This window comes from Miniopterus schreibersii (genome assembly GCF_964146895.1).
Source record: "Miniopterus schreibersii genome assembly, chromosome: 9".
In the NCBI taxonomy this organism is placed as follows: Eukaryota; Metazoa; Chordata; class Mammalia; order Chiroptera; family Miniopteridae; genus Miniopterus; species Miniopterus schreibersii.
Window position 1 is genome coordinate 78177591 of NC_138118.1, and position 27816 is coordinate 78205406.

General features: G+C 46.4%; 2 protein-coding genes across 10 annotated transcripts in view; one reads left to right on the forward strand and one right to left on the reverse strand.

The window, feature by feature from the left end:
* Positions 1-27816, forward strand: part of BBS9 (Bardet-Biedl syndrome 9) — a 288769-nt gene that overhangs the window by 954 nt on the left and 259999 nt on the right. For 2 of the 9 annotated variants that reach the window (XM_081146600.1, XM_081146597.1), the window contains exons 1-3: positions 22840-23338; positions 25248-25370; positions 27263-27413. In XM_081146600.1, the coding sequence (XP_081002726.1) occupies positions 25259-25370; positions 27263-27413 (263 nt within the window). In that variant the 5' untranslated portion in view covers positions 22840-23338; positions 25248-25258. Of the gene's footprint in view, positions 1-9024; positions 9160-22839; positions 23339-23704; positions 23827-25247; positions 25371-27262; positions 27414-27816 lie in introns of those variants that run through there. The other 7 variants (XM_081146598.1, XM_081146596.1, XM_081146603.1 and 4 more) reach the window with 7 other exon arrangements.
* On the reverse strand, positions 444-20170 carry LOC308561451 (retinitis pigmentosa 9 protein-like). The gene is made up of 6 exons (XM_081146611.1): positions 19907-20170; positions 12564-12594; positions 11571-11700; positions 7951-8042; positions 6136-6197; positions 444-5249 (listed from the first exon to the last, which is right to left on the reverse strand). The coding sequence occupies exons 1-6, from the start codon at positions 20056-20058 to the stop codon at positions 5054-5056; spliced, it is 663 nt and encodes a 220-aa protein (XP_081002737.1). The 5' UTR covers positions 20059-20170; the 3' UTR covers positions 444-5053.

Genomic DNA, 27816 nt, shown 5'->3' on the forward strand with positions numbered 1-27816 from the left:
AGGACTGAGTTTCAGTTTTGCAAGATGAAAAAGTTCTAGACATCTGCCGCACAACCACATGCACATAGTTAACGCTGCTGTACAGTACTTTTAAAAATGGTTAAGTTGGTAAATTTTTCGTTATGTGTTTTATACCACAATTTTAAAAAAAGTGCTGTGACGGCCCTAGCTGATTTTGTTCAGTGGTTAGAGCGTCGGCCCACTAACTGAAGGGTCCCGGGCTTGATTCCAGCAGGGCAGGTGCCTGGGTTGCAGGCTTGATTCCTGGCCCTGGTTGGAGCTCGTTTGGGATGGGACCAGTTGATGTGTGTCTCTCACATCTCTCTCTCTCTCTCTCTCTCTCTCTCTCTCTCTCTCTCTCTCTCCCTCTCTCCCTCTCTCCCCCTCCCTCCCTCCCCCTCCCCCTCCCCCTCTCCCTCTCCTTCCCTCCCTCCCCCCTCCCCTTCCACTCTCTCTGAAAAGCAATGGAAAAAAGTGCTATGACAAGGCAAGGATAGCTTGAAGTTAGGCTGGAGTGAGGGTGGTGCCCCTTTAGCCTCAGCTGTCCTGTTTCTGCTGCATCCCAGTGACTACCTTTTTCCATCCTTTCTTCTTTGTGAGCAGCAGGACTCCCTCTCGCCTGCCTGGTCCCTTCCAAGGGATTGATGCAGTGTCCCCTTCTTATCTTTGGGGGTAACAGAAAAGGGATGCAGGAAGTTGCTTGGGGTGACCCCTCCAATTCTGGTAAGGCTCTCTGTTTGCCCGGGCTGTGGAGAACGAGAGGAAAACTGGAACAGGAGAACGAGAGGAAAATTTATGGAAGGGGAGTTCTTAGAAAGGTGGGGCAGGCTGCCCACTCGACCATGTGTCTGTTAAGAAAATAAGCCTGGCATTAACCATCAGGTGCACGAATGCCCTTTTTATGCTTTGTTTTGTGGACAAGATTGCTCAGAGCCCTCCAATGGCCCCCAGTACACTCATAGTAAAAGCTGAAATCCTTACAATGAGCTGTTAAGACCACTCAGTCTGCTTGTGGTTAACCTCTCTGATGTTGTCTCCTGCTACCTTTGCTTTTATTGTTTGTTCCAGTCACCTTGGCCTCCTTGCTATTTTCTGAATGTGTCAGGCACCATCCCATCTTAGTTATTTGCATTGCTATTTTCTCTATTCAGAAAGTTCTTTTCCTGATCTTCAAGTATTTACTCAAAAGTTGCCTTCTCAGTGGGCCTTACCCTGCCTACCCTATATTCAATCTTCCAGGACCAAGGCTGTTTTGTCCCGGGATGGTCTGGAATATGTAAACCATTTGCTCCTTTGAGTCCTTGGTTAGGTGGCTATAAATTGCTCAGATTGTTTCGCCTTGTTTGATTATATTGTCTCAGTTTCTCTTATTCCACTGGTCAAGGAGTCTCCTTACCTTCTTACTGTCCTGCCTCAACCTCAAACCTCATCCCCTGGAAACCACTGATCTGTTCAGCATCATGCCCTTGGGATCCATCTAAATTGGATCAAGACTCATTTGTAGCTCCCTCAGGCTGCTTTTGTCAGTCCAACTTACCAGCTGTGTTCAAGGTCTTCTCCCAGGGAATCTGCCACATAGCTATCTGCAATCCCTGTCTCTTGGTTGGCGAACAGCACAGTTCTATTGACATTTTGTACCTCAGAGAGTAGAAAGGAATATATCTACATTCAGCCCATCTGTGCATTGCTACACTCCCTCCAATGTCCATTCCTTTCATCCACCCAAGTGGCCACCTCAAGCAAGCACACAAGGATATTCACCTGTCAATTCCAATCACTTTCAGAACCTGGAACCTGGTTTCTTGGTTTTGCTCTCCCTCAGTGTGAACTAGTTTCTTGGTGACCAGAGGTTTTACGGGTACTTTCTGTTGTCTCAGCATAATTACTCCCTTTGGGAGTGGTACTTTTTTTGGGGGAGGGGAGTGCCTGATTTTGACACCATGGTCTAAGCTCAGACCAACCAAAATCTGAGCTAGCTCCAGTGCTCCAGCATCAAGTTTCGATACAATTCTCTCTTTTAATTTAATTTCAGCTATTACAGATGACAATAACCAAAGGATTGTATATTTTACTTTTTCTCATTGGTTTGTATCAAAGGAATCCTGGGAGTTGAATTCATCTCTAAATTCCATTGGTAACTTTTAGTTTAGCAGGACAGCTGCTGCTCCATACCATGGGTGACCATGTGGTCAATCAGGAATCAAATATTCTTTGTTTTAATTCTCACCAAAGGAGTGAGGATATTTTATCCATTGATTTTTAGAGAGAGAGGAAGGGAGTGGGGGGGAGAGAGAGAGAGAGAAACACTGATGTGAGAGAGATGCATCAATTGGTTTCCTCTCATACACTCCCTGATGGGGGGTGGGGATTTAACCTGCAACCCAGGTACGTGCCGTTGATCAGGAATCAAACCCGAGACCCTCTGGGTGTGCTGGCTGATGCTCTAACCACTGAGCTATACCAGACAGTGCAGGAATCAAATATTCTTCATTAGCACTCCTCCCTCCCCTTCATGCGTGTTTTCCCAAACCGTAGGTTAACCAGAGCTAGGGAAGTTCTAGCAAATCCCATGCATTTTCTAATACCAAATGTGTCATTTCCAAACAATCGCCAATTTTCAAGCAACAACTAGGTGTCCAATTCAATTCAATTCTGACACCACCACTTCAGATACCAGCCTCAAATGGGGTCCCCAGGCTATGAATTTGAGGATTCCCATGACCTCCTCTGAAGGTTTACAAATTCAGTGAAACAGCTCACAGAACTCAGGAAAGCACTTTACTCATATTTACCAGTTTATTATAAAGGACACCGCCAAGTGGACGAGATAAGGTACGAGAGTTGGGAGATGGCAGAGAGAGAGCTTCAGTGCCCTTTCTCGCTGCATCTTATTCTATCACATCAGTGTATATATAATAGAATTGTATCCCTGAAAGCTATATAACTTTAATTATTATTTTTTTTAGAGAGAGAGGGAAGGAGGGAAAGAGATACCGATTTGTTGTTCCACTCATGCATTCATTGGTTGATTCTTGTATATGCCCTGACCAGGGATTGAATTTGCAACCTTGTTGTATTGGGACCATGCTCTAACCAATTGAGCTACCTGGCCAGGGTAAAACCTATGTAATTTTCTTAACCAATGTCACCCCAATAAATTCAATAAAATAAATTCATAAAAAAGGACCACAGGTCAAGGGTTATGACAGGTTTTAAGTGATGGACTCTGGAATCTGGACCAGAAACAAAAGACAGAAAAAAACAGATGAAGGAGTAGCGGTGGTAGTTAACTTGTAGAGGCTGAAGGGGATGCCCAGATTCCAGTTAAAGCAAGAAGTGGAGGAAGACCAGTAAGAGGTTAAAGATTAGAGCAGTGGTTCTTCAAGTGTGGTCCCCAGAGCAACAGCTTTAGAATCCTTTGGGGACTTACTAGGAAAATTCCCAGATCTACTCCAGACCTACTTAATCAGGAAGTCTGGGAGGACAGGAATCTGTTTTTTAATAAGCACTCTAGTTGATTTTGGTGCCCCAAAGGTTTGGGAGTCATTGATGCAGGGTTTTTTTTTTCATATTGTTTAAGAATACTTTGATCATGAATGGGATTCCAGGACAGTAAGAGATTCCTGGAAGGAGAAGAAAAGAGGCTGGGACTGGGTAGGAAACACAGACATATAGGCGAGGGCAAATGGGCCACGTGCTGCATGCTGAGTTAGGACACCAAGGATAAGTGTAAAGCATGCCTGACTTAACTGGCTTTCTGAAACAAGCCCTGGTATTGCAACCTGGACCACTCGTTATTGAGGCCAAGGCCAGGAGCATTTACTGATGAGCAACTGAGATAGGTCCAATCTGGGCCTGGATTGGCTGCTCTTTATTATTTTGCTGCTCTTTAAAGAAGGAGGAATCCAACCCCCAGGGAAAGAGGCCAGAGATGGGAGTAGAGAGTTCCTGGGGCTCTGCTAGATAGGGAGGGACACGTAACCTGCGAGCAAGATCTAGCTCCCCTGGGGTTCAGCAAAGAACAAGATATACTCTCCCTTAGCTGCAGGCACCACCCTGACAGGCTGAGCTGCTTCTGCTGTGGCTCAGGAGAGCTGAGCTTAACCAAGAGGAAGTGAAGGGTATATTTTGGGTATGGGTAGCTGACTCAGTACAGTAATTCCCTTATATTCTTAAAAATTATCTGAGTCAATTACTCTGGAAAATCTTAGGGTTTGGGCAGTAAGAGCCAATCAAGTTAAATACAGTGTAGCTACACGAGTTTTCATTGTTGTTATAGGAACTTCTCCTGCCCAATCAACAAAGCATCTCAGGTGATTATAATAAGCACATGCCTTTCTGTGCAGCAATGCCAAATGTACTTGACACTAAAATAATTAGTAAAAAGGAAGACCAGTAAGAGGTTAAAGATTAGAGCAGTGGTTCTTCAAGTGTGGTCCCCAGAGCAATGTGCAGGTGAATGTGTGTAGCATTTGTGTAAAAAAATAGCCCTATATTTTCTTGCGATACATAAAATATTTCTGGAAGACTTCACAAGAAGCTGGTGAAAGTGGTAGCCAGTGGGAAAGGGAACTGGGAAGCTGGGGGAGGAGGAAGGTTTTTCATAATTAAACCTTACCTACCTTTGAAATTTGGAACACATGCATGTGTTACTGAGAAATAAAAAATAAATATATTTGAAAATAAATAATGACTTTTATTATCGTCAGCTATAGAGTCCAGCCTGAAGTCCAGGAGTTAGGCAGCCTCACCTTGGAGGTGACAGCGCCTGGAGAAGCGTCCTCGGGCTCCCTTAGGCCGGCGCCCCGATGTTTCTAAGGAACCACAGCCCCAGTGACCCCGGGGCGGACCCGGGAGGAGCCTTCCAGCTGGAAGCGGCGCTGTCCGGAGCGGGCACCTGGGGGCCGCGAGCCCCTCTCTGGGGTCGCCCTTCCCGGGAAGGCAGGTGGAGTCCCGCCTGGTCGCCAGGCGCCCTCCAGTCCCTCTCCAGGTCCGGCTGCTCAGTCCCGCTCCTGGCCGCAGGGCTGACCTGAGACACGCCGAGCGGCCGCCGTCAGTCCGAGTCCGAGCCCGCGCCCTCCCGGGACCTGGGGGCCTTGTGCTTCCGCCGCTTCTTCCTCTTCTTCTCTTTCTTCCTCCTCTGCTTTTCCCTCCTCTTCCTCTTCCTGGGCCTGGCCTCGTCCTCCGAGCTGGAGCTGCTGCTGTCGGTCGAGGTGGAGGCCTCCAGGAGCCGCTTCAGCTGCTGGATCCTGTGGGGAGACGGTCAGGGCTCAGCGTGACTGAACTGATTCACTCTTTTAGATGCTCGGTTAGTAGTGAGGGTGGAGTCACGGATGGTCTCCTCTTAAGCACAGCGCTGAGTTATCTTTGCACATTTCCCTTATCTCGTTCCCCCGGCTCAGGGCTCTAACGGGCAGAGTCCTGCACGCGCACTGTCCTAGGTGTCCCCACGTCTCCACAGTCCTGCTGCTGTAACCCCGGCAGATAGGCTGTCCCGTTCCTCCCGCTGCTCAGGCCCACACTAGGTGACCCGCCTCCTGAACAATTGTAACTCAGGGCCATCAACTTGAGAAAATAAAGTCCTCCTGTGTTTTCACTCCATCTTCAGTCACGTCTAAGAATAATTTGTTTTTAAAAAATATATCTTTATTGATTTCAGAGAGGAAAGGAGAGAGAGATAGAAACATCAATGATGAGTCATTGATCGGCTGCCTCCTGCATGCCCCAGACTGGGGATCGAGCCCACAATTCTGGCATGTGCCCTGACCGGAAATCGAACCCTGATCGCCTGGATCCTAGGTTGATGCTCAACCGCTGAGCCAGGCCAGGCCGGGCTAAGAATAATTTTTAACAAAAGCTCAAATCCCTAAAGACACTGGAGGAGACAAACTAAATCATGTGAAAGAGAAGCAGTCATGCAGTGGAGCCTCAAGCCACGCCAGGCATCCCACTGCCCTGGGTTAGCCCGTGGAGCAGGTGACCTGCTGTCAGGGGAACCCTGCTCCTCAGTGATTGCTCCCTGCTCCCAGCACTGCCCAGTTACAGCACCGTATTTATCAGCATCTCCTCCAATGCTGGAGTGGCTGTTTCCAACTTGACATAATTTAAAACGGAGGGCACTGTTATCTGCCTCACCTCATATCCTTTTCGTGCCTTTTGTTCTCTCGTATGATGTCATACATGGGGTCTTCATGGGCCTGAGGGTTAGAGAAGCTTAATGTTGGATTAGGCTTAATAGATTGTTAAATTAAAATTAAATCCCTGTTTCACTGAAATTGGTTTTTCCCCTCCCCGGTTTGGTGTAATTTTATATTCTATGTGTTCTAATCCCTCCTGAGGGTCACAGTTACTTCAAATTTATGGAGGCCATAAAAAAGATTTTCAGATTACACAAATACAGGATTATAATTTATGTATCCTTCATAAGGAAATAAACCATGGAAGAATCATTAATCAATACTATTGAAGGTTAAAAATATTGAGGTAATTCTCTGTTTTCTGTGGACAGATGATCAAAAGATATTATTAAGCAAAACAAGTGAGTTGGAAAATGGAAGACTGATTCATTTATAGGTACACAGAAATGTGCCAAAAGAATTCTGGAAATATACTTATCATGCTACTTACCGTAAATCCCCTTTGGGGAGAGAGGCAAGATTGGACTTGAAAAATCAATTTTGGAAAACCTTACTGTAATGTTTCTATTTTGTTAAAGTAAGGCAAGTGTATTCCTGTAATAACTGTATAATTTAAAATCACTTAAAATACTTAAAAATATGGATACACATAGAGTGAATTTTGGTATGTGAATTATCTTTAAAAATATGTTTTTGTAAAAATTTAACATATTAAGTAAAAAATAGAGTTAAAAATATCTCATTTTACCACCAGGAGTATCCACCACTAACATTTTAGTGTGGTTCTCCCAGTCATTCATAATTTACAAAAATTTATAATCATATTATTGTAATTCTATTCTCTTTTTCACTTATATTTTCATGAACATCTTCCCATGACATTATACCTTCTTCTAAAACATAATTCTTAAAAGCTGTATGGTTTCTATGTTATAGTAATTTATGTTGGTATGTTGGCCACTGAAGTTGTCGCCTATTTTTCTTTAGTTTCTATTTTTTAACCATATAAATAATTCTGAAAGTTATCCTTCTACGTTCATAAAAAAAGTGTGTATATTGATGTTCTGTTATATCCTTAGGATCAATTCTTAGAACTTAGATTTCTGAGTTTAAAAAATATTGAGTATGTTTAAGTTTTTGATATTTATCACCAAAACTGTCTATTAGAGGAGCTATAAAAATTTATATTCCAGCTATCAGTGATTTATCCAGAATATCTTCTTCAATTTATTAAAATGAAAGCACAGTATTTTCAATGTGTTAAAATGCCTGGAGAATGTGGACCCCCATTTGATATATGCTGAAATCCCAATATACCTGATCAGAGCACAGTGAAATTGACCTGGCAGTTACTGAGCAGTGAATGAGCAGTTACTGAATGGTGAATTAACATCCCTGGGAGGTGATACTGTCACGTGAGGATATATCATTTATGCACTTTTCTAGTTTATAATAAAAAGATGTCTAATCTCTAGACAAGGACTGGGAAACTAGAACCCTGATTTTTGTTATGAAACTTTTTCTTTTGACATATTAAGTAAAAAGTGGGTAACAATGTCTGCTTCAGAAAAAAGAAACCGCTTTCCCAAGGTGTAAGCAAGTAACGCTCTAATAAGAAGTTAGTTTTTTGTTAATGTTTAATCTGTCACACAAACTCGATTTAACAGTGATGTAGTTAATACTAGATACTTTGCCCAGAAAAGGTTTCTGGGAATGTATTTTATGTGAACCCCCAGCTCACCAATTACTGCCTGACTGATGGGTATTTACCGTCTTTGGTAAACATAAATTCACACTCTGGGGTTCTACTTACTACTCTGAACTGCTCTAACTTTTGGTTGCCTTTGATAAAGAAAGGGCATTCTTTGTCGCCCGTTCGGTGACCATACCGTTTACAGCGCCAACCTAAAAACAAAGAAAAAGGGGATATATTTCTGTAAGATAATGTATTTTTACTTAATCAAGATAAAGTATCAGCAGGTCATATTAAAGTTATTCTTCATTAGATTCCAATTTTAAAAGCAAATGCAGCCAGTGGAGGGTAAGTGTACGACCCCAGAAAATAGAGGGAAGCTGCTTCCTCAAGTGCCCTTTAGTCTCGGAATTGCAGAAACAAACCCAATGCTTACTAAGCAATAGCATGCAAAAAGCAAAGTATAATTTTATTTTCTTTTTAAACTTTGTGTTATGGGTTGGATTGTGTCATCCCTCTTGCCCCCTCATTATGTTGAATTGTCCTAACTCCTAGTACTTCAGAACGTGACCTTACTGGGAGATAAGGTCTTCAGAGAGACCCTCGGAAGGAACCACGCTGCTGACACCTAGATTAGCCTCCAGAACCATCAGACAGTAATTTCTCTTGTTTAAGTCACCCAGTTTGTGGTACCTGGTGACAGCAGCCCTAGCAAACTATAGAGGCATCAATTCTAACCAAGGAGGCAGGAAGAGTGATTATAGTCAAGATCAGCCAATTTTGCTCCATGCTGGCTGCTACTGAAAATACGTAGTGACAGGAAAGTAATGTTCTTCCCTTTATATTTTTGAGAGTTGGTAGTAGGAAACCATTGGAAAAAATGAGGTTAGGGATTCTTGATTGCCACTGACATGCATGCCCCTGAGCTTATCTCCCCACTATTTTTTAAAAAATATTTTTAAAAATTGATTTTTAGAAAGAGGAAGGGAGAGGGAGAAAGAGAAATATCAGTGTGAGAGCAAAACATTGATGTGCTGCCTCTTGCAAGCCCTCTACTGGGGATCGAGCCCACACCCCGGGCATGTGACCTGACTGGGAATCAAACCGGCAACCTTTTGGTGCTCAGGAGGATGCCCAACCAACTCAGCCACACCGACCAGGGCTTATCTCCCCACTATTTTGATTTACTTCCAGCTGGGGAAGAAGTGCACTCTTAATGCAAATGCAGAATGTCTGCCTTTTTGACAAAAATGGAGGGATGTTCAATGCCATGGATCGATGTGTGGGTATCAAGAATACAGACCATCTGTGATCAAAACTCTGTTAAAGGTAAGGTGATCCCTCTAACTCAAAGTGTGGTCAATGGATCAGCAAGACTGGCCTCACGTGGGAACCTGTTAAGAGTATCCGCCTTGGCCCGGTAGCTCAGTTAGTTAGAGTGTCATCCTGATGTGCCAAGGTTGCAGGTTCAATCCCTGGTCTGGGCACATATAAGACTCAACCAATGAATGTATAAATAAATGGAACAAATCAATGTTTCTCTCTCTCTAAAAAAAAGAAAAGAAATGCAGAGTATCAGGCCCACCCTAAGTTTGAGAAGCTCTGCTCTAGATAACACTCAGATCACTGAATCAATGAAAGAATAGGGGTGATGTGTATGTTTTTTCTTACCTGGGATGGGTCCATGTTTTGTGGAGCCTGAAGCTTACCTAACTTAAGGGGAGGGGAGGCTCTTTAGGGAAAAGGAAAATCTTGCCTCGGCAAGACAGCACCATCTGAACACATCTTGGGACTTCACAGGCCTTTGGAAGGTGCAAGTGAGGGGCCCACAAGGTTAAGCTTCATTAACTTCACGGTAAAACTGGTTCTGGTTTTAACCAAACACTCTTAATTTGCAAGTCAATGAAAAGAACTGGGAAAGAGTAAGTGAAACACAACTAACCACCCCATAACAGAAAAAGGTGGTTTTTAAACTTAAAAGCGCAGCAGACTTTTGAGTAAAGATGGCAGATTAAAGCGACCATTCACTTTCACCGGTTTCCTGACATCCCATAAAACACCAGAGAGGGCACCTAACGAGGCATGGCCCACAAGCACTGGGAACTGGGAAAGAAGGCCACAGTGGAAGCGCTGGAAGCCGTAATGCAGGCAAGCGCACAAATTGGTTAGACTCTGAGAACTGAAGTCTAAGCCTGCGGAAGAGAGGACTGAGGACCAACTCAATTTTGGTTTGTAGAACCCCCAAAAGCTCAAATTGGCAGCACGTTTGTGGAAATGGAGTTGAGGGCGCAGCTTAAATGAGGAGGGCTGGTCACAGGGCCATATGCATCTCTCCCCAGCCCCGAAACAGAGGAGGTTCGTTCTCTGGAGGAGGTGAGAGGAGGTCTCTGGCTGTGCAGATGTCAAGCTCGTTGGAAGGCCAGGCGCCACACTGAACACAGGGAGAGGGTGTGGACGGCTGAAGGCTGGATGCTGAGACCTCACAGCCTTGTTCCTCGAATCAGTTCCCAGAACCCAAGAATGTGGCCTTCACCTTGGGCAGGAAAAAAACTCTTCCGTGAGAAACTAGCCAGCGCGATGAGAAAGACTTGGAGATACTGACCTCAGCAGCTACTGTTCACAACAGTAAAACACATATTTTGTTATCAGTTAAGCAGCCCAGGCACGTCACCCTGCAGTGAGATCCAGTTACCAATCTCCACCTCTCATTCCTGAACAGGAGTGAGTGTGGGGCCGGCCTGCAAGAGGACTACAGTAGGCCCAGTCCTCGCAGGCACACGGTCACAGCCTGCACAGCGATGTGTCCCCTGCACAGCGATCAGGCTCAGCTGTGGGAGCACCAGCACATTATGGAAATAACGGCTGATGATTGCTGAGGCCAGGCCATAAAACGCAGTGTTGCGTGCTCCCTGCCGTCTCTCGGATCCCTGGCTCCAGGGGCAGCCCGCTCTAATATCTGATGTAAAACAGCCTTACAGAGAGGTAGGGATGTGTAACAAAAACTCAGGATTTTATATAGTAAGAAGCCAACAGATAATGAGGAAACCTGAAAGATCAAGGGGCAGGAATATGTATAATCATGTTATTTAGGTATGTGGAGCTAAACTTCGAAATAACCTTAAAAGAGGTTCAGGTGGTTACCTCTGTGGTGAGGGAATGGAGAAATGGAGCTGGGAACGGCTATTTCAATTATGTGCACGGTGACTCTTTGTACAAACAAATGTCTTTACAAGGCTGCGGTGCCCTTTCTTCAAATGCCATCTTGCTGGAGCAGGCCTTGCTGCGCTGGTGGCGGGGGTGTGCACACAGCTCTGCCTGTCCCAGACCCACCCTCTGGCCTGGAGCTCCCCAGGCGCATGGACAACCTTACCGCCACTGATGGGGGGACCGACTGAGGCAAGACCCACAGGGACCTGCCCTCCAAGGCATCCCTTGTCCCCCACGGCATTTCCACCACAGAAGGTCCCTTCTGTTGCAGGGACATTACTAAGAGTGTACTCAAGGCAGCCAGCGTCCTGTGGAGACCACTGCACTGGGAGTCAGGGCCCTGGAGCCCCGCCTTTGCTCCACCTGTCACCTGGGCCCGCTCCCTGCCGCCTGCAAGTTGGTCCCCGTGTCTATAAAGCAGAGATTGTGCGTGACTAACAGCACTGTCACGGGAATGAGCTGGATGAGAGAAACACTGAATGGAGGTAAGCCCGAGTGTGTGTCCTCAGGACTCCACACACTCTCACACTCACACTGCATGACTTTGACCTCCTTCCCCAGGGGCATCCAGAGTCCTTTCGTTGGTGCGTGGGCCAGGAATTCCCTGGCGTGTTCATTGCCGGGTACATCGGGGATACAGTCCTCCGGCTTCGCCTCATCCTCCTGAAAGGGGAAATGGTGCGTGAACAGCAGGGAAGAAAGCCCAGGTCCCGCCCTGGGCTGCAGAACACAACGCCCAAGGCCACATCCCTTACCTCTAGGGACTGGAAAGACAGATGAGACCTGACCAAAAGGGGGATAAATGTGCCAGAAGAACTATGTCACAAACACGAAGTGGCTGTTTTTAGAGAAATGGTACTAGTGTTGTTCATAAAGAAATGATTGATGAGCTCCAATTTCTGATTCTAAGATTACAAGTTTTCTGCTAAGTAGAAGGAGGCAAACCATAGGATTAAACACGGTTTCCTGGAATAATTACAGTACCATGTTACCTTAAGATGGATTATTGTATCTTGAAGGCCACATGCTATATTTCTGAAATGTATTTTCACCACCAAATAACTGCATTACACAATTACGTTGTGTTTTTTTTTTTAACTTTTAGATTTTTTCAAAGTTTCCATGAATATTAAATTTGTAATAAAAAAGTTTTTCAAAATATTTTTAAAAATTAAAAGTTAGCAGACAGAAAAGGTTGCTTTGACCTTTAACCACTCCTCTTAGTCTCACTCCCCCAGAGACTCTGACACTGACCAGGGCACAGAGAAGGGGAGTGATGGCTGAGGGACACCACGGCCTGCCTCGGTTTCTCAGGGAACAGACACATGGCTGGTTAAATTTCTACAAGGGCATAGGCTTGTGACAAAGCCCAAAGTGTGTGTCCGGCACCTGCAGGGGAAAAACAGGGTTATCACAAAAGGTGGTTCAAAAACCTTATGCAGCTGCTTTCATAGCAAGTTACTGAGCCTGAGCCCCGAGTGAAACACGGCTCAGAGAACAACCCAAAGGACACGCTTCACACTGACCTTGATCAGCCCGGGAGGAGGTTTTTCATAACTAGAAAGAAAAACACACACCATCAACCATGTTAACAGGGACACGACACATTTTAAAGAGCAAAAAGCAACTGTAGGCTAAAATCAAAAGGATATTTTAAATAAAAACCGAAAAGTGCGTTATATCTAAAATAGCTAATAAAACATGCCCAGCACTGGAGAGATCACATGTAAACAAGCTGGTGCTTTACCACATCCTGCTGAGATCTGCAACTTCAGTCCAGTGAAATTGTAACTAACTTGGTGTCTTAGCACATGGATTTTATTTTTGGAACAAGGGAAAGCTAAGAGATTATAGGGAAAATGTGAGGGTAGAAGACCATGAGTTAATTATGGGTCCAAGCTGTCAGCGTAGTTGTCAGGTTGTTTGCCTAGCATGACTTCCACTTAGTGTTGATTAGGGTAGCTCCTAAAACCCTGGTAACTTAAGGATTTAATGTTTTTCTTCATTCTGACCCTTTTCTCAGGCACCAACAGAGCCACACTCTGCCAGGGCTGAAGAGTTCCTTTTGTTATTTTTAACTAGCCTCTTTTGGTGAAACTGAGCTTATGTTAATGAGGTGACTTTTGGAAAGCCCCCAAGGATGGGGGCTGGTTGCCAGGGGAACCAGCCAGGTGATTAGAGGGTTGGACTTTCAGTCCCACCTCTAGGGAGGCTGAATTAATCACCAATGCCAAAGATTAATCAATCGTGCCTGTGTAATGAAGCATCTATAAAATCCCAAACGACTGGGTTCAGAGAGCTTCAGGGTGGGTGAACAGGTAGAGGCGTGGCATCCCTGGAGAGGGCAGGGAAAGAAGCTCCACACCCCTTCCCACATACCTTTCCCTACCCATCTCTTCCATCTGGCTGCTCTGGAGTATATCCTTTTATCATAAACGAGTAATGTATTAAGTGAAATGTTTTACTGAGTTCTATGGGCCATTCTAGCAAATTAACCAAAATGGAGGAGGGGGTTGTGGGAACCTCCCATTTATAGCTGATCAGTCAGAAACAGGTGACAGTCTGGATTTGGGATTGGCACCTAAAGTAGGTGTGAGTGTGGGTGGGGCAGTCTTGTGGGACAGACTTTTTTATTCCTTTACTGTCCATTTTAAGAGTGTCTGGGAAAGGAAGGCAGATCAGTAAGCCGGTCAAGTGTATTAATGACCTGAGGAGCGTGATGGGAACTAAAGAGGGTTTACCATTTTGTAATCCAGGCCAGCCTGGACTTGGGATTGGCACCTAAAATGGGTGTGGGTGTGGGTGGGGCAGAACTTGTGAGTTCTGATCCTATCTCCAGGTAGACATGTGGCAGGATAGTAAGAAGCTAGGAAAATTCCTGGGCAAGTGGAAGGGGAAATAGACAAGAATATTAAAGAAGACCAAACAGTTTGGGCAGCTTGCAGCCAGCTTGTGAATCGCAAGACTTTATCTTCCCCAGCCAAGGACACTTGAGAGCAAAAGGTTTATACCTCCTTCCTAAGCAGAGAATACATAGCTTAAATCACCCTGGCCTGGGAAAATAGAGAACAAAGGCCCAATTAATGCCATTTGTGCCAGCTAAACCCAAGGGAAGATATCACCTGGAGGAGGTTAGGCAGGAAAGATAACTGCTAGGGCAAGAAAGGGGGAAAGGGCAAAAGAAGGGGGAGTTTATCTCACCCATTGAACAAAGAAGACCTAAGACTTGCCAAACAAGATGACCAGATATACATACAAACATGCCGAGATAAGCCGCAACAATGTAGAAGGGGACTCTGAAACCTAGTCTGCCATCCAATATATCTGGCAGGGGAGCTTTGAAACCTATGGGGGAAAAAGAATAAAACCCTTGAATGCCCACCAGGTGGAGTGCTCAGACTAGCTGAGTTGCCCACTTGAGCTTTATGCCAAGTGTATTATTTTTTTTGTTTTAAATATATCTTTATTGATTTCAGAGAGAGGAAGGGAGAGGGGGAGACAGAGAGAGAAACATCAATGATGAGAGAGTCATTGATCAGCTGCCTCCTACACCCCTTGCTGGGGATCGAGCCTGCAATCCAGGCATATGCCCTGACCAGGAATCAGACCGAGATCTCCTGGATCATAGGTCGATGCTCAACTGCTGAGCGACACCGGCCAGGCACCAACTGTATTCTTAATAAATTCACTTGCTTTGCATCAGCACTGCTGTCTGAATTCCTTCTCATGAGCTGACAAGGGCCCAAGAGGGGACAGCCTTCCATTCCAATTCAGGGGACTGTCCGCTAACAAACAGTGTCTGAATTACGTTAAATTTGTAAGACATCTACTGGGTATCCTCTGAGAACAGAGCTGCTTGGTGGCAGTGGAAACCCCCACACTGCTGGAGTACAGAGGAGTGCTGTAAGTATAGTTTGAGTCTAGAGAAGGAAAGCAGGAGTGTTTTTTCCTTTATGTGGATGATGAATGAGAAATGCCATGAGTAGCTACAGCAAGAAAAGCTTCCCTCTGGCTTCCTCTCTGCACCCTTCCAAATAAGGATTGTGATGAAGGCTTCTCTGAGCTCATTCTCACCATCACTGATCTAGAGCTTTTCTGAAGGGACAGAGGAGGAATTAGTCCCTTAAAGATTATATAGTAAACAACTGGATATACACAGAATTAGCTTTTTATGTGTGCTATTTCCAAGTACTTAAAATATTTTCCAATGGAAAGCTGTGACATGTCTTAGGCCCAGGCTTCTCTTCGCAACAACAATTTGCACAAGCTGGGAAGGTGATATAGTTCACCAGCAGCCACTCATTAGAAACAACAGTGCTGTGCTTTGTGCAAGGGAGTTTGGAAGGGAAGTGGTAAAGTCTATGTAAATATCCCAGAACCCAGTGTAAAGACTAAGGGAAACTGGAAGCGAAGAGAATCAGCGGTTAGGGCCAATGGGAGGAGCTAGGGCTTCTGGGAGTTCTGGCACTCTTCTCGAAATAATGAGGACCCCACATGCGAGAACCTAGGGAGAACTATGTTTATAATAAAGCTCTATGGTTCTAACTTCCCTTTCCTTTAACTCCATGCTCTCATATAAGTGCCCCTGCATCTTGGTACGCAGGCAGTGTGTGCACACAGCTTGCCATGTCAGCATGCACTGCACTGGGTTGCAGCCCTTTCCCTTTCCTGAATGATCCTTTTTGGTGACGAAACACCTAGTTGATATCTTTAGTTGATAGCAACAGTACTTTCTTTTTGCTATAGGAGCTATACAAATAACATATGGCCAAACAAGCTAGGATCCAAATTCCTTATGTAAGTATGTAAATGTTTTTTCCTACATGGAAAAGCAATGTGATGGAACTGTATATTTTGAAATCTATTATTAGCAATGGCCTTCCCTAAAAAGTACATTTTTCAACCGTTTCTACAAATTTAAAGGCAAGTGGCTGTTTGTTTTTTCTCAGGGCTAAACAATTCCTTAGTTTATGTAGCATGTTAAAAAAGATATTTCTCAAGTATTAAGGGAATATTTAACTATTAAAAATAACAGATTTGACCCCGACTGGGTGGCTCAGTTGGTTGGAACATTGTCCTGTGCACCAAAAGGACACTGGTTCGATTCTGGTTAGGGCACATACCTAGGTTGTAGGTCCGATTCCTGGTCGGGGTGTGTATGGGGGGCAACCGATCGATGTTTCTCTCTCTTTCTCTCTCAAATCAATAAACATATCCTCAGCTGAGGGTAAAAAAGAAAAAAAGATTTGGAAATGGGAAGAGGAGTGTGTTTACTATGTAGTTGGCTTCTGCCATATCACAGTTGAAGTCTGCATTATTTTTGTAGTTAATCCTTAGAAAATAAAAAAATGTTGGATGCCTGTTATTTTGTACCATCTGTGATGCCTTACAATTCTATCATTCATATTGTATAATAAGTTGTTCTGAGCTGTATGAAGACTAAATTTAGATAAAAGAGGAAAAAATTATCTTCCCACATGGGTATTGAAGAAGAAATCTTTATTTTGCTAAGTACTAAAAATACTCTTTGGATTTCTGAGTGCTGGGGTGGGATTTCTTTTGGAAGAGTCCTCATTGAGTACACGCCATTCCAATTGTTTCTGCAGCTGGCTCCTATGGGGCTGGAAGGCAGGGACGAAACTGCCACATATACACAGAACCTCCATTCTGTTATTCTGGCAGCCCAGGAACACTGGAGTGACAGAACTGGAGCAGGGGACGGAGCACAGGGTGGAAGACGGGAATGCCTTAGGGGCCTGGCAGGTATGGTCAAAGGGTAAGAAAAATTAAGGTAAAGTGTATTAAAATAACCTGAGGAGTGTGAGGGGAACTAAAGGGGGCTTACCAGCTTGTAAAGGATTTGCATTTAATTTGTAAAAAAACACTATGGGGCTTCCCATTTAACATGGCCAGCTGATCAACTTAATGAACTGCCTTCCTTTCCTAGACTCTCTTAAAAGACAGTAAAGGAATAAAAAAGGTAAGAAGCCACAAAAATCCTGGGAGGAGACACTAGCAGAGAATAATTTCAAGACAAAGCTGGGAAGACAGTGGAAAGTGGGAGAAAGTGACTGCTTCAAGACGGAGGCAGTTACAACCTTTGGAAGCAAGTAGGAACCCTGAAGGGCTGAAACCACGGGCTCTTCCCACACCCAGGAGACTCTGCCCTCACCCTTTCAGGAGTGCAGGGTTAGTCCCCTGTGAGACTCAACTGCAGAGGCCCCAGATATTGGGGAATATTGGCACCGCTTAGGGTGGGGATGAAGGTGAACACTGGCTGAAAACAGTTAAGTCTCCGTCTGAACTCTGGAACCAAGGCCCCCTCTCCATCCCAATCCAGAACACTGGCAGCCAGCCATATTTCTGACACCCAGGCCTGAGAACGCGAGGTTCTTCTTTGGACAAACTGAACAGGCCCCAGAAAAAACTTCCAGCTCCTGAAATGTGGGAGTCTCCCCATGAAAAGGGCAGCTCACAGCCTGATATCCCTGCAGTGAAACAGCCAACAAACCAGCACCTCTGCTCCTCTCTCAGCAGCCCCACAGCAGAACAGCTTTGTAATGCCCCACTGTTAGGGAGGGCAAGGGTCCCTCCACAGCAGGAGAAACCTCTGCGTGAGAGAAAAAGAAAAGGCAAAGAAGAACAGGCAATGAAGGGAGATGGAAAAAACTAATGAGTATCCTCAAAGATTGCTGAAATCAGCAATAGGGTTTTATGAAAAAAATCTCAAAACAAGGAAAAGCTCTTGAAAATTAAAAATATAATTGGGACTTTAAAAAGTGCAATGGTAGAAGTACTGGAAGATAAATTTTACAGAAAGTAGAATGAAAAGACAAGATATAAAATAGGAGAGAAAAGACAGGATCAGCAAGTCTGCGAGAGAAAAAGCCAAAATGGATCAATGTTCCTCCCTCCCTCCCCTTCTCTTTAAATATATATATATATATATATTTTAAAAAGAAAAAAAAGGAAAGAAGGAGGGAGGCAGAGGATGCAGAAATGGAATGTGAAACAGGAGAGTGGCGGACGGAGTCCAGGATGACTGCTGTGCACCTGTCCAGACAGTACCCAGAGTCTGCTGGAGGAGCACAGAAGGCAGATTCTAGGTTTAAAAAGAAAACCGATAGATGACCTGGTATGTGGCACAAGTACTCTCAGCTTCAGAGCCTTTGGGATAAAATTAGCAGTGAAAAATAGGAAATTAACCAAGTGAAAATAAACGGAGGCTCTTATTAACTACCTGAAAAACACTTGTACTAGAAAGCAAGACATCAAAGAACATCATTTGGCTCGAAAATGAAAAATATTGCTTAATTATAATGTTAATACTAACTTGATTTAACAGAATTATACCTGGAAGGGTGGAGAGAAGATAGGGCTGGAGAGAAGATAGGGAAAGAGAAGTAAGGCCTCATCTTCTGTGACATGAGGTTAACAGAGAATGTCTGTTGTTTAACCAGAAAAGGCGTATGAGCATGTAATTTAGGAGCAGTTAAACTCCAGTAGAAAAGTAACAGTTTCCTCATCGAGGACTTGGTTAGAGGGAGGAGTGCTGGGATTGTATGGGGTGAACGAAGAGTAGAACTGCTTGTATTTACTTTTTTTAATTAGTCTGTTAGGAGTCTTTGATGTTTAAACTACATGACTCTGGAAATATAAATTTTTATTTAAATGCAAACAAGCTTCGGAACTAGCCCAGCCTAATACGTGAACAGCCAGAGAGTTTTAAGTCTCTGAAACTGAAAAACCTCCCTGGTCAGGGAATCAGCCACCTCGGTTCCTCTTTAGTTTTGCTGTTTACAAGTCGATGATTCCTTGATCAGGTTACTTAACTGTTGAAACCTGCGCTTCCTTATCTGCAAAAAGGTTATAACCTCTCTGACGCCCGGTGTCCATGAGCTAGGAAGTAAATGTATAGCACTAACCACTGTCTGGCGTCCTGCAGTTAAAGAGACTGAGTACTGCGCTGCGCTGGGCCCTGCCGGAGCTTATACTGGGAGAGACTGAAGGGGCCTGGCTGTGGATGTCACCGTGCAAGGCCCCGACCCTGCACCCCGCCCTCCTGGGGTGACAGCTGGGGGGGGGCGCACTGAAAGGAGCAGGCCGGGCTCCAGCAAGCAAAGCATGTTGTCAAAGCTCAAGAACAACTGACGTCCACAGCTCCCCAGGGTCCAGGGCAGGAAGGACGGCAGGTCCTTAGTCCAGACCCCTTGATGTCCCCCCATGTCCCCTGGAAGCCTCCCCTCCCCCCGCGGCCTCTGGAGCGGGGGCAGCGCAGCGCCCCCAGGCCGGGCCGGGCCCCCGCAGGAGCTGGTCTCCGGGCCCGGCTCTTCCTGCCGAGCGGGAGCCGGCCTCTGTCGCCCCCAACCCCGGGCGGTCCTGGGACCAGAGCGGGGTCTCTCTCCGGCCTGGCGGCGCCTCCCAGCCGCCGGGACAGGTCCCTGCCCGCGGGTCGCTGCGGCCGCACTGACGCCGCGGGGCTGCGCCTCCTCCCCAGCGGGAGGCGCGAGATTGTCTGGTTCCCGCGGGCCCTGCGCCCCGACACCGCGCAGGACGGGGACCCGGCGCGCCCCCAGATCCCGAGTGGGCGCCCCGCAGCGCCCGCCTGGCTCCCACAGCGCGGCGCGTGGCCAACGGCGCCTCCGCGCGCGGGGACCCCCCCCCCGGGAGCGCCCCGGGGCCCGGGGGCGGGGCCTGCGCTCCCTCCCGGCCCAGGCGGCCCCGGGGCCCGGCACGGACCTTCGCGGCCGCCCGGGATCGCCGACGGCGGCCGGGCCGCCCGCCCACCCGCGGGTCTCCGGGGACCCCGCCCCACGCGCCCGCGCGGCGCCCGTTTCCCGCGGGAGCCCGGCGGCGGGCGGGGACTCACAAGGACTCCAGGTGCTTGAGCTGCTGCAGCTGCTGCGCGTCGTGTCGCCGCCGCCTCTGCTCCCGGCGGCGCTGCAGCTCCTGGTCCGGCGGCTCCCGCGCCCGCCGCGCGCCCCCATCCCCGGGGTCACCGCGCCCGGACCGGGACGACATCGCGGCCCGCGCGGCTCACACGCCACTTCCTCCGCCCTCCTCCCGCCCGGTCCCGCAGCGGCCTCTCCCGCCGCCGCCCGGCTGCCCGCCCGCTGAGCCCGGGGCACCAGCCGAGGCCGCGGTCCCCGCCTCCCCGCGGCGCCGCCTTCCGCCCTCGCTCCGAGCCACCGCCTGGCCGGTTGGTGCCGGAGGTCCGAGCGCGCCCCCTGGCGGCGGCCGAGCGCTGAGAATGCTGAGCGGGGGTGGGGCCCCGGGACCCTTCCCTGCCTGGCGAGGCCCTCTCAGCCGGTCGCCTCCCCTCGCGGCGTCGGTCCCCGAGGCTAGGGGTCCTGTGCTCCTCCTCTTTGTATCTCCGTGCAAGCTACAGGATTCATCCAGTTTTGAAGAAAGGAAGGTTCTCACAGGAATTCCGAACATGCGATCCCTGATTGAAACAGTGTTTATTGTACTTAGACAAGGCTTGTGTGCTGGAAAAGAAAAGCTAAGATACATGAGTGCCTTCTACGTGCTGTTCATGGAATTAAGCCCTTAAAGAGTTGTTTTACATTTTTTTTCTAATTATGAGGATATTTTTTCCATTGATTTTAGAGAGAATGGAGGGGGGAGAGAGACAGAGACAGACCGAGAGGGAGGAACGTGGATGTGACAGAGACACGTGGATTGGTTGCCTCCCTCAAGCGCCCTGACCCGGGGCAGGGATGGACCTGCGACCCAGGTAGTGCCCTGACCGGGCATCCAACCTGAGATTCCCGGCGGGCGGGCCGACGCTTTACCCACTGAGCAACGCTCGCCAGGGCTGTTTCAGTTTTTAAAAACTTAAGAAGTACTATTACTACCCTTACATGTTATCCTAATTTTATTTATTTAAAAATGTTATCAAATTTATTGGGGTAACAATGGTTAATTATCCCGATTTCATAATGAAAGAGCAGGAGGCCCACTTAACAATAGCCGCCATAAATATTTTGGTGAAAATTCCTTCCAGTGTTTTTCCATATTTTTTCTTTATAAGAATGATATCAAGTGGTTTGTCTCTCTAGACTTTTTCTCACTGATATTATGAACTTTATTCAAGTCGAAAAATCTCATTTGACTTTCAGCTGGGGAATAGTATTTTATCATAATTTGCCTACGCTTTTATTACTGCAAGTCCAAGTAATTTACATTTTAATTTTTTCTATTCAATATTGTGATGGTTTAATAATATCAAAGTATTAAAAATTATTGCTTTTCACAAAATTCTTTTTAAGAAAAGTAATAGTTTAGAAATTACAATTTCTAGTACTAATGTGAATTAGTGGTGGAAAACAGGAACTTTAAAGTGTAAGCTAAAACCCAGTGAAAATAGCAAGAAGTTTCAAAGTTGCTTACTGACAGGGTATAGACCTACACTGAATTTCAAAGCAAAGATGTGTGGCCCCTGAGAATGAAGACGCCTACCAAGAAAGGGCTCCTGGTGGCTAACTGGGTTCAAATAAACAAACAAAAACAAAAACAGAGCCTAGCGGCTGTTTCTAACAGGGGCCTCTCAGGCAGGCCAGCTGGGGGGCGGGGGCTGCACTGAACCTGCCTCCTGCACCCAACTACCTGCCTGGGAGTGTGTTCCCGCCCTCTGAACCAACCTTTACGAAGGAGTTCCCAAGGCCTAGTTCAGCGGATACGACTGACAGTTCCCTGTCCAATCAGAGCTCGGCAGCTATATTCCTGACCAATCAGAGCACTATTTTGACCAACCAGAACAGTACTTGTTGGACCAATCAAACTGTGAGAATTTGGAGTCCTTATCTGCGTGAGGATGGACCAGATCCCGGGCCGGGAGCGGAGTCCTTCGTAAGTCGGATGCCCCCTGGCCTGGGAAACGCGCTTTCCCTTCCCCGGAACGCTGTTCCCTGTGCTGGAGCTGACGGCGTCTCCCTGGAGCATCTCCCAGGGCTGCCTCCCCGCCACAGCTGTGCGACTTCATAGTTGGGTTGTAACACCATCGAGCTGTTCCACAGCTGACTTGTGTCACAGCTGTGCCCTGAATAAAGTTTCCTGCCTCGCCACACCCCAATTCTGGGATCACTGTCGGTGCTGAACTGGCACCAACGACAATGGCATTACGGTTATGTTCAATTATGAAGTCGAACACCTGCACGCTTGTAAATACCAGGGAATCTAGTCCAACGTATATACTGAAGAGAATATTTAGCACATGTCATTAGGAGACACATACAGACAACTTTATAGAAGCCCTTTTTCCAGGAGGGGAAAAACACACCCACCCACCCAGAAACTCGGCCACCCAGTCTCGATGATCTTGGTCTCCCGCCCCCGGGGTCTTCTTCGCGGTGAGGATGTACCGGGCCAGTACCACCCCCACGCCCACCCTGGCCACTGCGGTGGAGTCCAGGGACCCAGCCTCGTGGGCCTCCCGCGGGAAAAGACGAGTTCGCTCCGGAGGCTTTGGTCCTCTGAACCGCGATCCCGCGGGAAAGCCCGGAAGCCCCGCCCCCGCAGGAAGCCCCACCCACGAGCGCAAGGGGCGGGGACAGAAAAGGAGCGGAGCTCCCGGCGAAGGCCCGTGGCGGTCGTCCTCGGAGCGTAGATCCGGGAACTGTCCAGAGACCGAAAAGGGAATTTCATTAAATATCTTTCTCTGCCAGTGAGCACCAGGCAGGGGTTCCTTCCAGCCCCGCCGGTAGAGGTCTGATCCCAAGCCCCGCCTCCTCCGAGAAATACCGTTTCCGTCCTCAGCCGCTGTGGACTACAGCCCCCAGAAGACACCGGGGCCGAGCCTCTGACTTGCGCAGTAGCGTTCGTTGTAAAGTGCTATGACAACAGGGCGGAGATGGCTCGGAGTTAGGCACGAGTCGGGAGCGTCCCTTCCGCCGCCGCCGTCCTTTCCCTGCTCCTCCGCGCTCCCCGCCGCCTTCGTCGTCTCCTACTCGTCGGGAGCGGCAGGACTCGCCGCGGTGCTCGCCCGGTCTCTTCCCTGGGATGGCCGCCGTCTCCCCTGCCCGCGGCCGGGGCTGACAGGGCAGCGATGCGGAGGGGCTCCTTGGGGTGACTCCTCCCGCTCCGCGGCGCTGCCGCTGCCACCTGGGGAGGCGCGCTCCCCGCCCGGGACGCGGGACCCGTCGGCGCCGGAGCGCGGGAGGGCGCAGGAAAGCAGGGTGCCCTTCGGGGCAGCCGCGGCGCTCGCCCCGGTGGTTCCAGCGCCGCACCCGGCGGGGTTCTTAAAGGGGAACCTGCGGGGCGAGAGTTCGAAGCCGGTGGGAGGCCCGCCCGTCGGCGTCAGGTGAGGGGCCGTGAATTCCCCGGCTGCGGTTCCTCTCGCGGGCCGGACCGGTCCAATGATGCCACGCGACGGTTTTGGGGGATCTAGGGCCATAGGTGTCTTAGGAAGGATGTTTGCGTTGGAAACAAAACAAAATACAACCACGAGCACAGTGTGTGTGAGTGAGGTCCTGTGAACATTTTCGAGAAGGCGGGTGGTGGTGGTAAGAATTTTTAAAGATTCCGTTCAGGAATGTCACGTGGTGCACGAGCATCCCCCCCCCCCCCCCCCCGGGACACTTCAACAGGTCTTGTGAGCAAATAGAGCGGTTCTCAGCCTCTGACGGAAGGGGGTGCGTGGGCTAATCCCCCTAATTCCTTCTTGCAGGAGGATTATTGCTTCGCCTTCCCTCTCTGCCTTGCAGACCGCAGCAGTTTCCATGAACTGACCTGATTTTATTAGCATCGCCCTTTCCCAAGCAAGTCCTGCAGTTGCTGGAGAAATTAAGTGTGTGTGTTTTTTTTCTATCTCACTTTTACTTAAAAAGTGAAACCATATCACAGACGTGCACAGCCTGAAACTATGGGTCTTAACTGAAGTCTGCTGGCATTCACAGGGAGAGGTATCAGAAGTATGTAAAGAGAATAATTGGCAGTAGGTTTTTGTGTGTGAATAGACTGAACCATTATTTAGAAGAAAAAAACCTTTTAAAAAATTTGCAAATAATTTACAAGCTATTTATGAGATTTAAGGGATTTTTTCTTTCCTGTAATTGTCCTTAAATTACAACTACACTTATGTTTATGGTACAACTTATTGATGGAAACATTCCCTGGAGGGAAAACAATCCAATATCAATAGTATATAATAATTTTAAAAGTTTTACACCTTTGGATGTATGTAAGCAAGTCTCATCCCTTAGAATTAAGACTTTCAAATATTTCTCAAAAAGTAATGAAACACGAAGTTACAAACCGTCTCTGCTGATTAACAACATTTCTATGAAAGACTACTGTGAGTCTTCTGAGTGTCCCAGTGGGCTTTCACTTCCACAGCAGTAACTCAGTGGTAGGTATGGTTGGTATACCCTCACTCTAGATGAGGAATTGAAGCACAGAGAGTTTGTGTGGGTTGCCTGAGGACACACAGAGAGGTAGTGGTATAAATGGATCTACAACATAGTTCTCCTGCTTCCTTTTTGGTGTGAATTTCCCCTTCTCATCTTGCCTTTCTACAGGGAAGGGGAGTGAATGCTTCCTGAGTATCTGTAACGTACGAAGCTCCAGTGTTAGTCATTTGAGGCATTTGATCTCATTTGCTCTTCTCAGCAACTCACTGTGGCAGGAGATGCTGCAGTCTTCCCAGTTACCAAACTGAAGGGACATTGAGTATTTTGCTAAGGAACTATGAATTTGAACCTTGATCCGCCAATGAATATTTTTTTGTTTCTTCGTGCAGTTGTCTACTAAATCTCCCAGAAGACAGAACTGGCCCAACATAAATATATAATTTCTTAGCCTGATTTTCCAAGATTCTTGTAAAATATATGATGAATGCTTCTGCCTATTTGGACCTGTGGTTTCCCATATGCCCACAAAATACAGAAAATTATAGTTAAAACAAATGTTTTTCTTGCTCTGGCCAGTGTGGCTCAGTTAGTTGGGCGTTGTTCTGTGCACTGAAATGTTGCTGGTTCGATTCCCAGTCAGGGCACGTGCCCAGGTTGCAGGCTCAATCAGTGTTTCGCTCTCACATTGATGTTTCTCTCTCTCCTTTCCCCTCTCTTTCTAAAAAAGAAATAAAATACTAAAAAAAAGAAATATTTTTCTCAAAGTTGTCCAAGTTTAATTCCCTATGCCTTGAGAGAGAATTAATTCATAATTCATGGTGTGAAGTGGATTTTTATTATAAATGCATGTTTTCTTTTTAGAGTGAACGAGAATGTCTTTATTTAAAGCCCGTGATTGGTGGTCTGCTGTTCTGGGGGAAAAAGAAGAATTTGATCAAGGCTGTTTGTGTTTAGCCGATGTTGACAATACTGGAAATGGACAAGGTGAGTAACTTGTCACCCTGCATCTTGGAGCAAAGCATTACAGAGATGAAGTGAAAATAATTTTCTTTTAAAATATGAACTTTATAGAACTTCAGTGAACTGCCATAATTATGCCCTAATTTTGAAGGTAGTTTTCCTAATAAGTGATGTTTAGGTAGCAGGATGATAAATATAATTCTTCTGTTTAATTGTTTGTGTTTTTCTGGTTGTGTTGATTCTGTCATATTATTTGCTGGAACTCAGGAAAAAACTCTAAGACGTCATTTAATTTGTTTTGTTGCAAAATTAGTAGAACTTAAAATATTTTGAATTTTGAAAAATTTTATGTTTTAGAAATTATTTGAAAGAAAAATTATTCTTTTTATTTTATTTTATATCCTCAGAATTTTATTGCCACATAATAAAGCAAAATATAAAGCTTAGAACTGGATCACTTGGCCCTTTCTCATCTTATTTATTTATTTATTTATTTATTTGTTTATTTAATTTTTTATTGATTTTTAGAGAGCGAGAGAGGAAAGGAGAGAGAGAAACATCGACCTGTTGTTGCACTTCTTTATGCATTCATTGGGTGCTTCTTGTATGTTCCTGACCTGAGGTCAAATGGTGACCTTGGCACATCAGGACGACACTAACCGAGCTGCCAGGCGTCCAGGGCCCTTTCTCTTCTCGTCGCCTCCCAGTTCGATGCTTGCATCTCCTGCTCGCCAGCATCCTCTTAGGTGTGCAGTTGGGCTCCACATGTTCAAGCCTCAGGACAACCTTCTTTATGGTTTTAGCCTTTTTGCGGAAAGTCAGCTTAGTCTGCCCACCACAGCCACTCTGCTTCCCGTCTTAATGCACTGTCTGTGTGCATACAGAGAATCCTTGTCCTTGTACTGTGTTACTTTGTGGGGTTGATGCCTGCCACCCTTCTTGTAGAAAGCCCAGCAGGTTTGCCCTGCCTGCTGTGGCTCAGTTGGTTGGGCGTCACTCCATGCACCAAACGGTTGCTGGTTGGATTCCAGTCAGGGCACATGCCCAGGTTGTGGACTCGACCCCCAGTAGGGGGCGTGCAGGAGGCAGCAGATGGATGTTTCACTCTCACATCAATGCTTCTCTCTGAAAATCAAAAATAAGCGGGCTTAAGGAAAGCTCACCATGTTTGCGAGAGTGCTATCGGCACAGAAAGCAAATGACATTCTTTTTGAATTGAATCTGGAAGCCAGCCATACAAGAATGGGGAAAGTATGCAAGCCCTATTTGTGGGTAGAAAACAACTGTTAAATCATTGCTTTCATTTTCATATTGTAACACTAGGAACAACATTCTATTTTATTCTTATATTATTTGCTGCTCTTTACATCTTCATATTTTTTAAGTGATATTTAAAACCTATCAGTTCTGTATCATTGCTATTTGAAATTTGTGTCTGGTTTTAATGATTTATAGTTATGAGTTTTGTCTTTAAAAAATTTTTTAAAATCTGGATAATCATTGACCTCTTAAAATGAATACTTATTATGGTATAACCAATCTTTTGTTCAGTGTATCTAAGTTTTGTCCCCTTACACTTTTTTTGTCTGTAATGAAAACAGTAGAATTTTGGGGACACGGTGAAAGATGATTACATTGCTGAGGAAGAGTGGGAGGCACTAAAGTGCAGTGAGCACCTACTAAATTGTTTCTAAGGAAAACCTGGGCCCTACCACCTGAGTGAGAAGGGGTGGGAAGGCCTTCTGTTCCCCAAAGGTGATCAACTTGCCTGTTGCCCAGCTCTTTGTTAAAACTTATACTTCCCCTGTTATTTGGCCACATAAAGGAGTCATACTATTAGAAAGCTTATTTCCAAAGAAATTGTGCTGCTGTTTGTTTCTTTCTAATTCTTTCTTTTTTAAAAAATCTCTTTACAGATAAAATAATTGTGGGTAGCTTTATGGGATACCTCCGAATCTTTAACCCCCATCCTGTAAAAACAGGAGACAGAGCACAAGCTGAAGATTTGCTCCTGGAAGTTCATCTACGAGATCCAATACTACAAGTGGAAGTGGGAAAGTTTGTTTCGTAAGTACGGGCCACAAATCCTGGTACTTTATTTTATGTGGAGTGTATAAATTCCTTACTGTGTCACACTGTGGATTCTTCAAAGAAAAAAAACTATCCATGAATTCAGTATATTTTCTGAACATTGTCCCCTAAGTGTTCCTCGTGTATTGAACTTTTTTTTTTTTAAATATGTCTTTATTGATTTCAGGGAGAGGGAGAGAGAAATAGAAACATCAGTGATGAGAGAGAAACATTGATCAGCTGCCTCCTGCACGCTCCCTACTGGGGATCAAGCCCGAAACCCAGGCATGTGCCTTGCCTGTGAATCGAACCATGGCCTCCTGGTTCATAGGTTGACGCTCAACCACTGAGCCACTCTAGCTGGGACGACCCTTTATTACATGGAAGCCTGTACATTTAA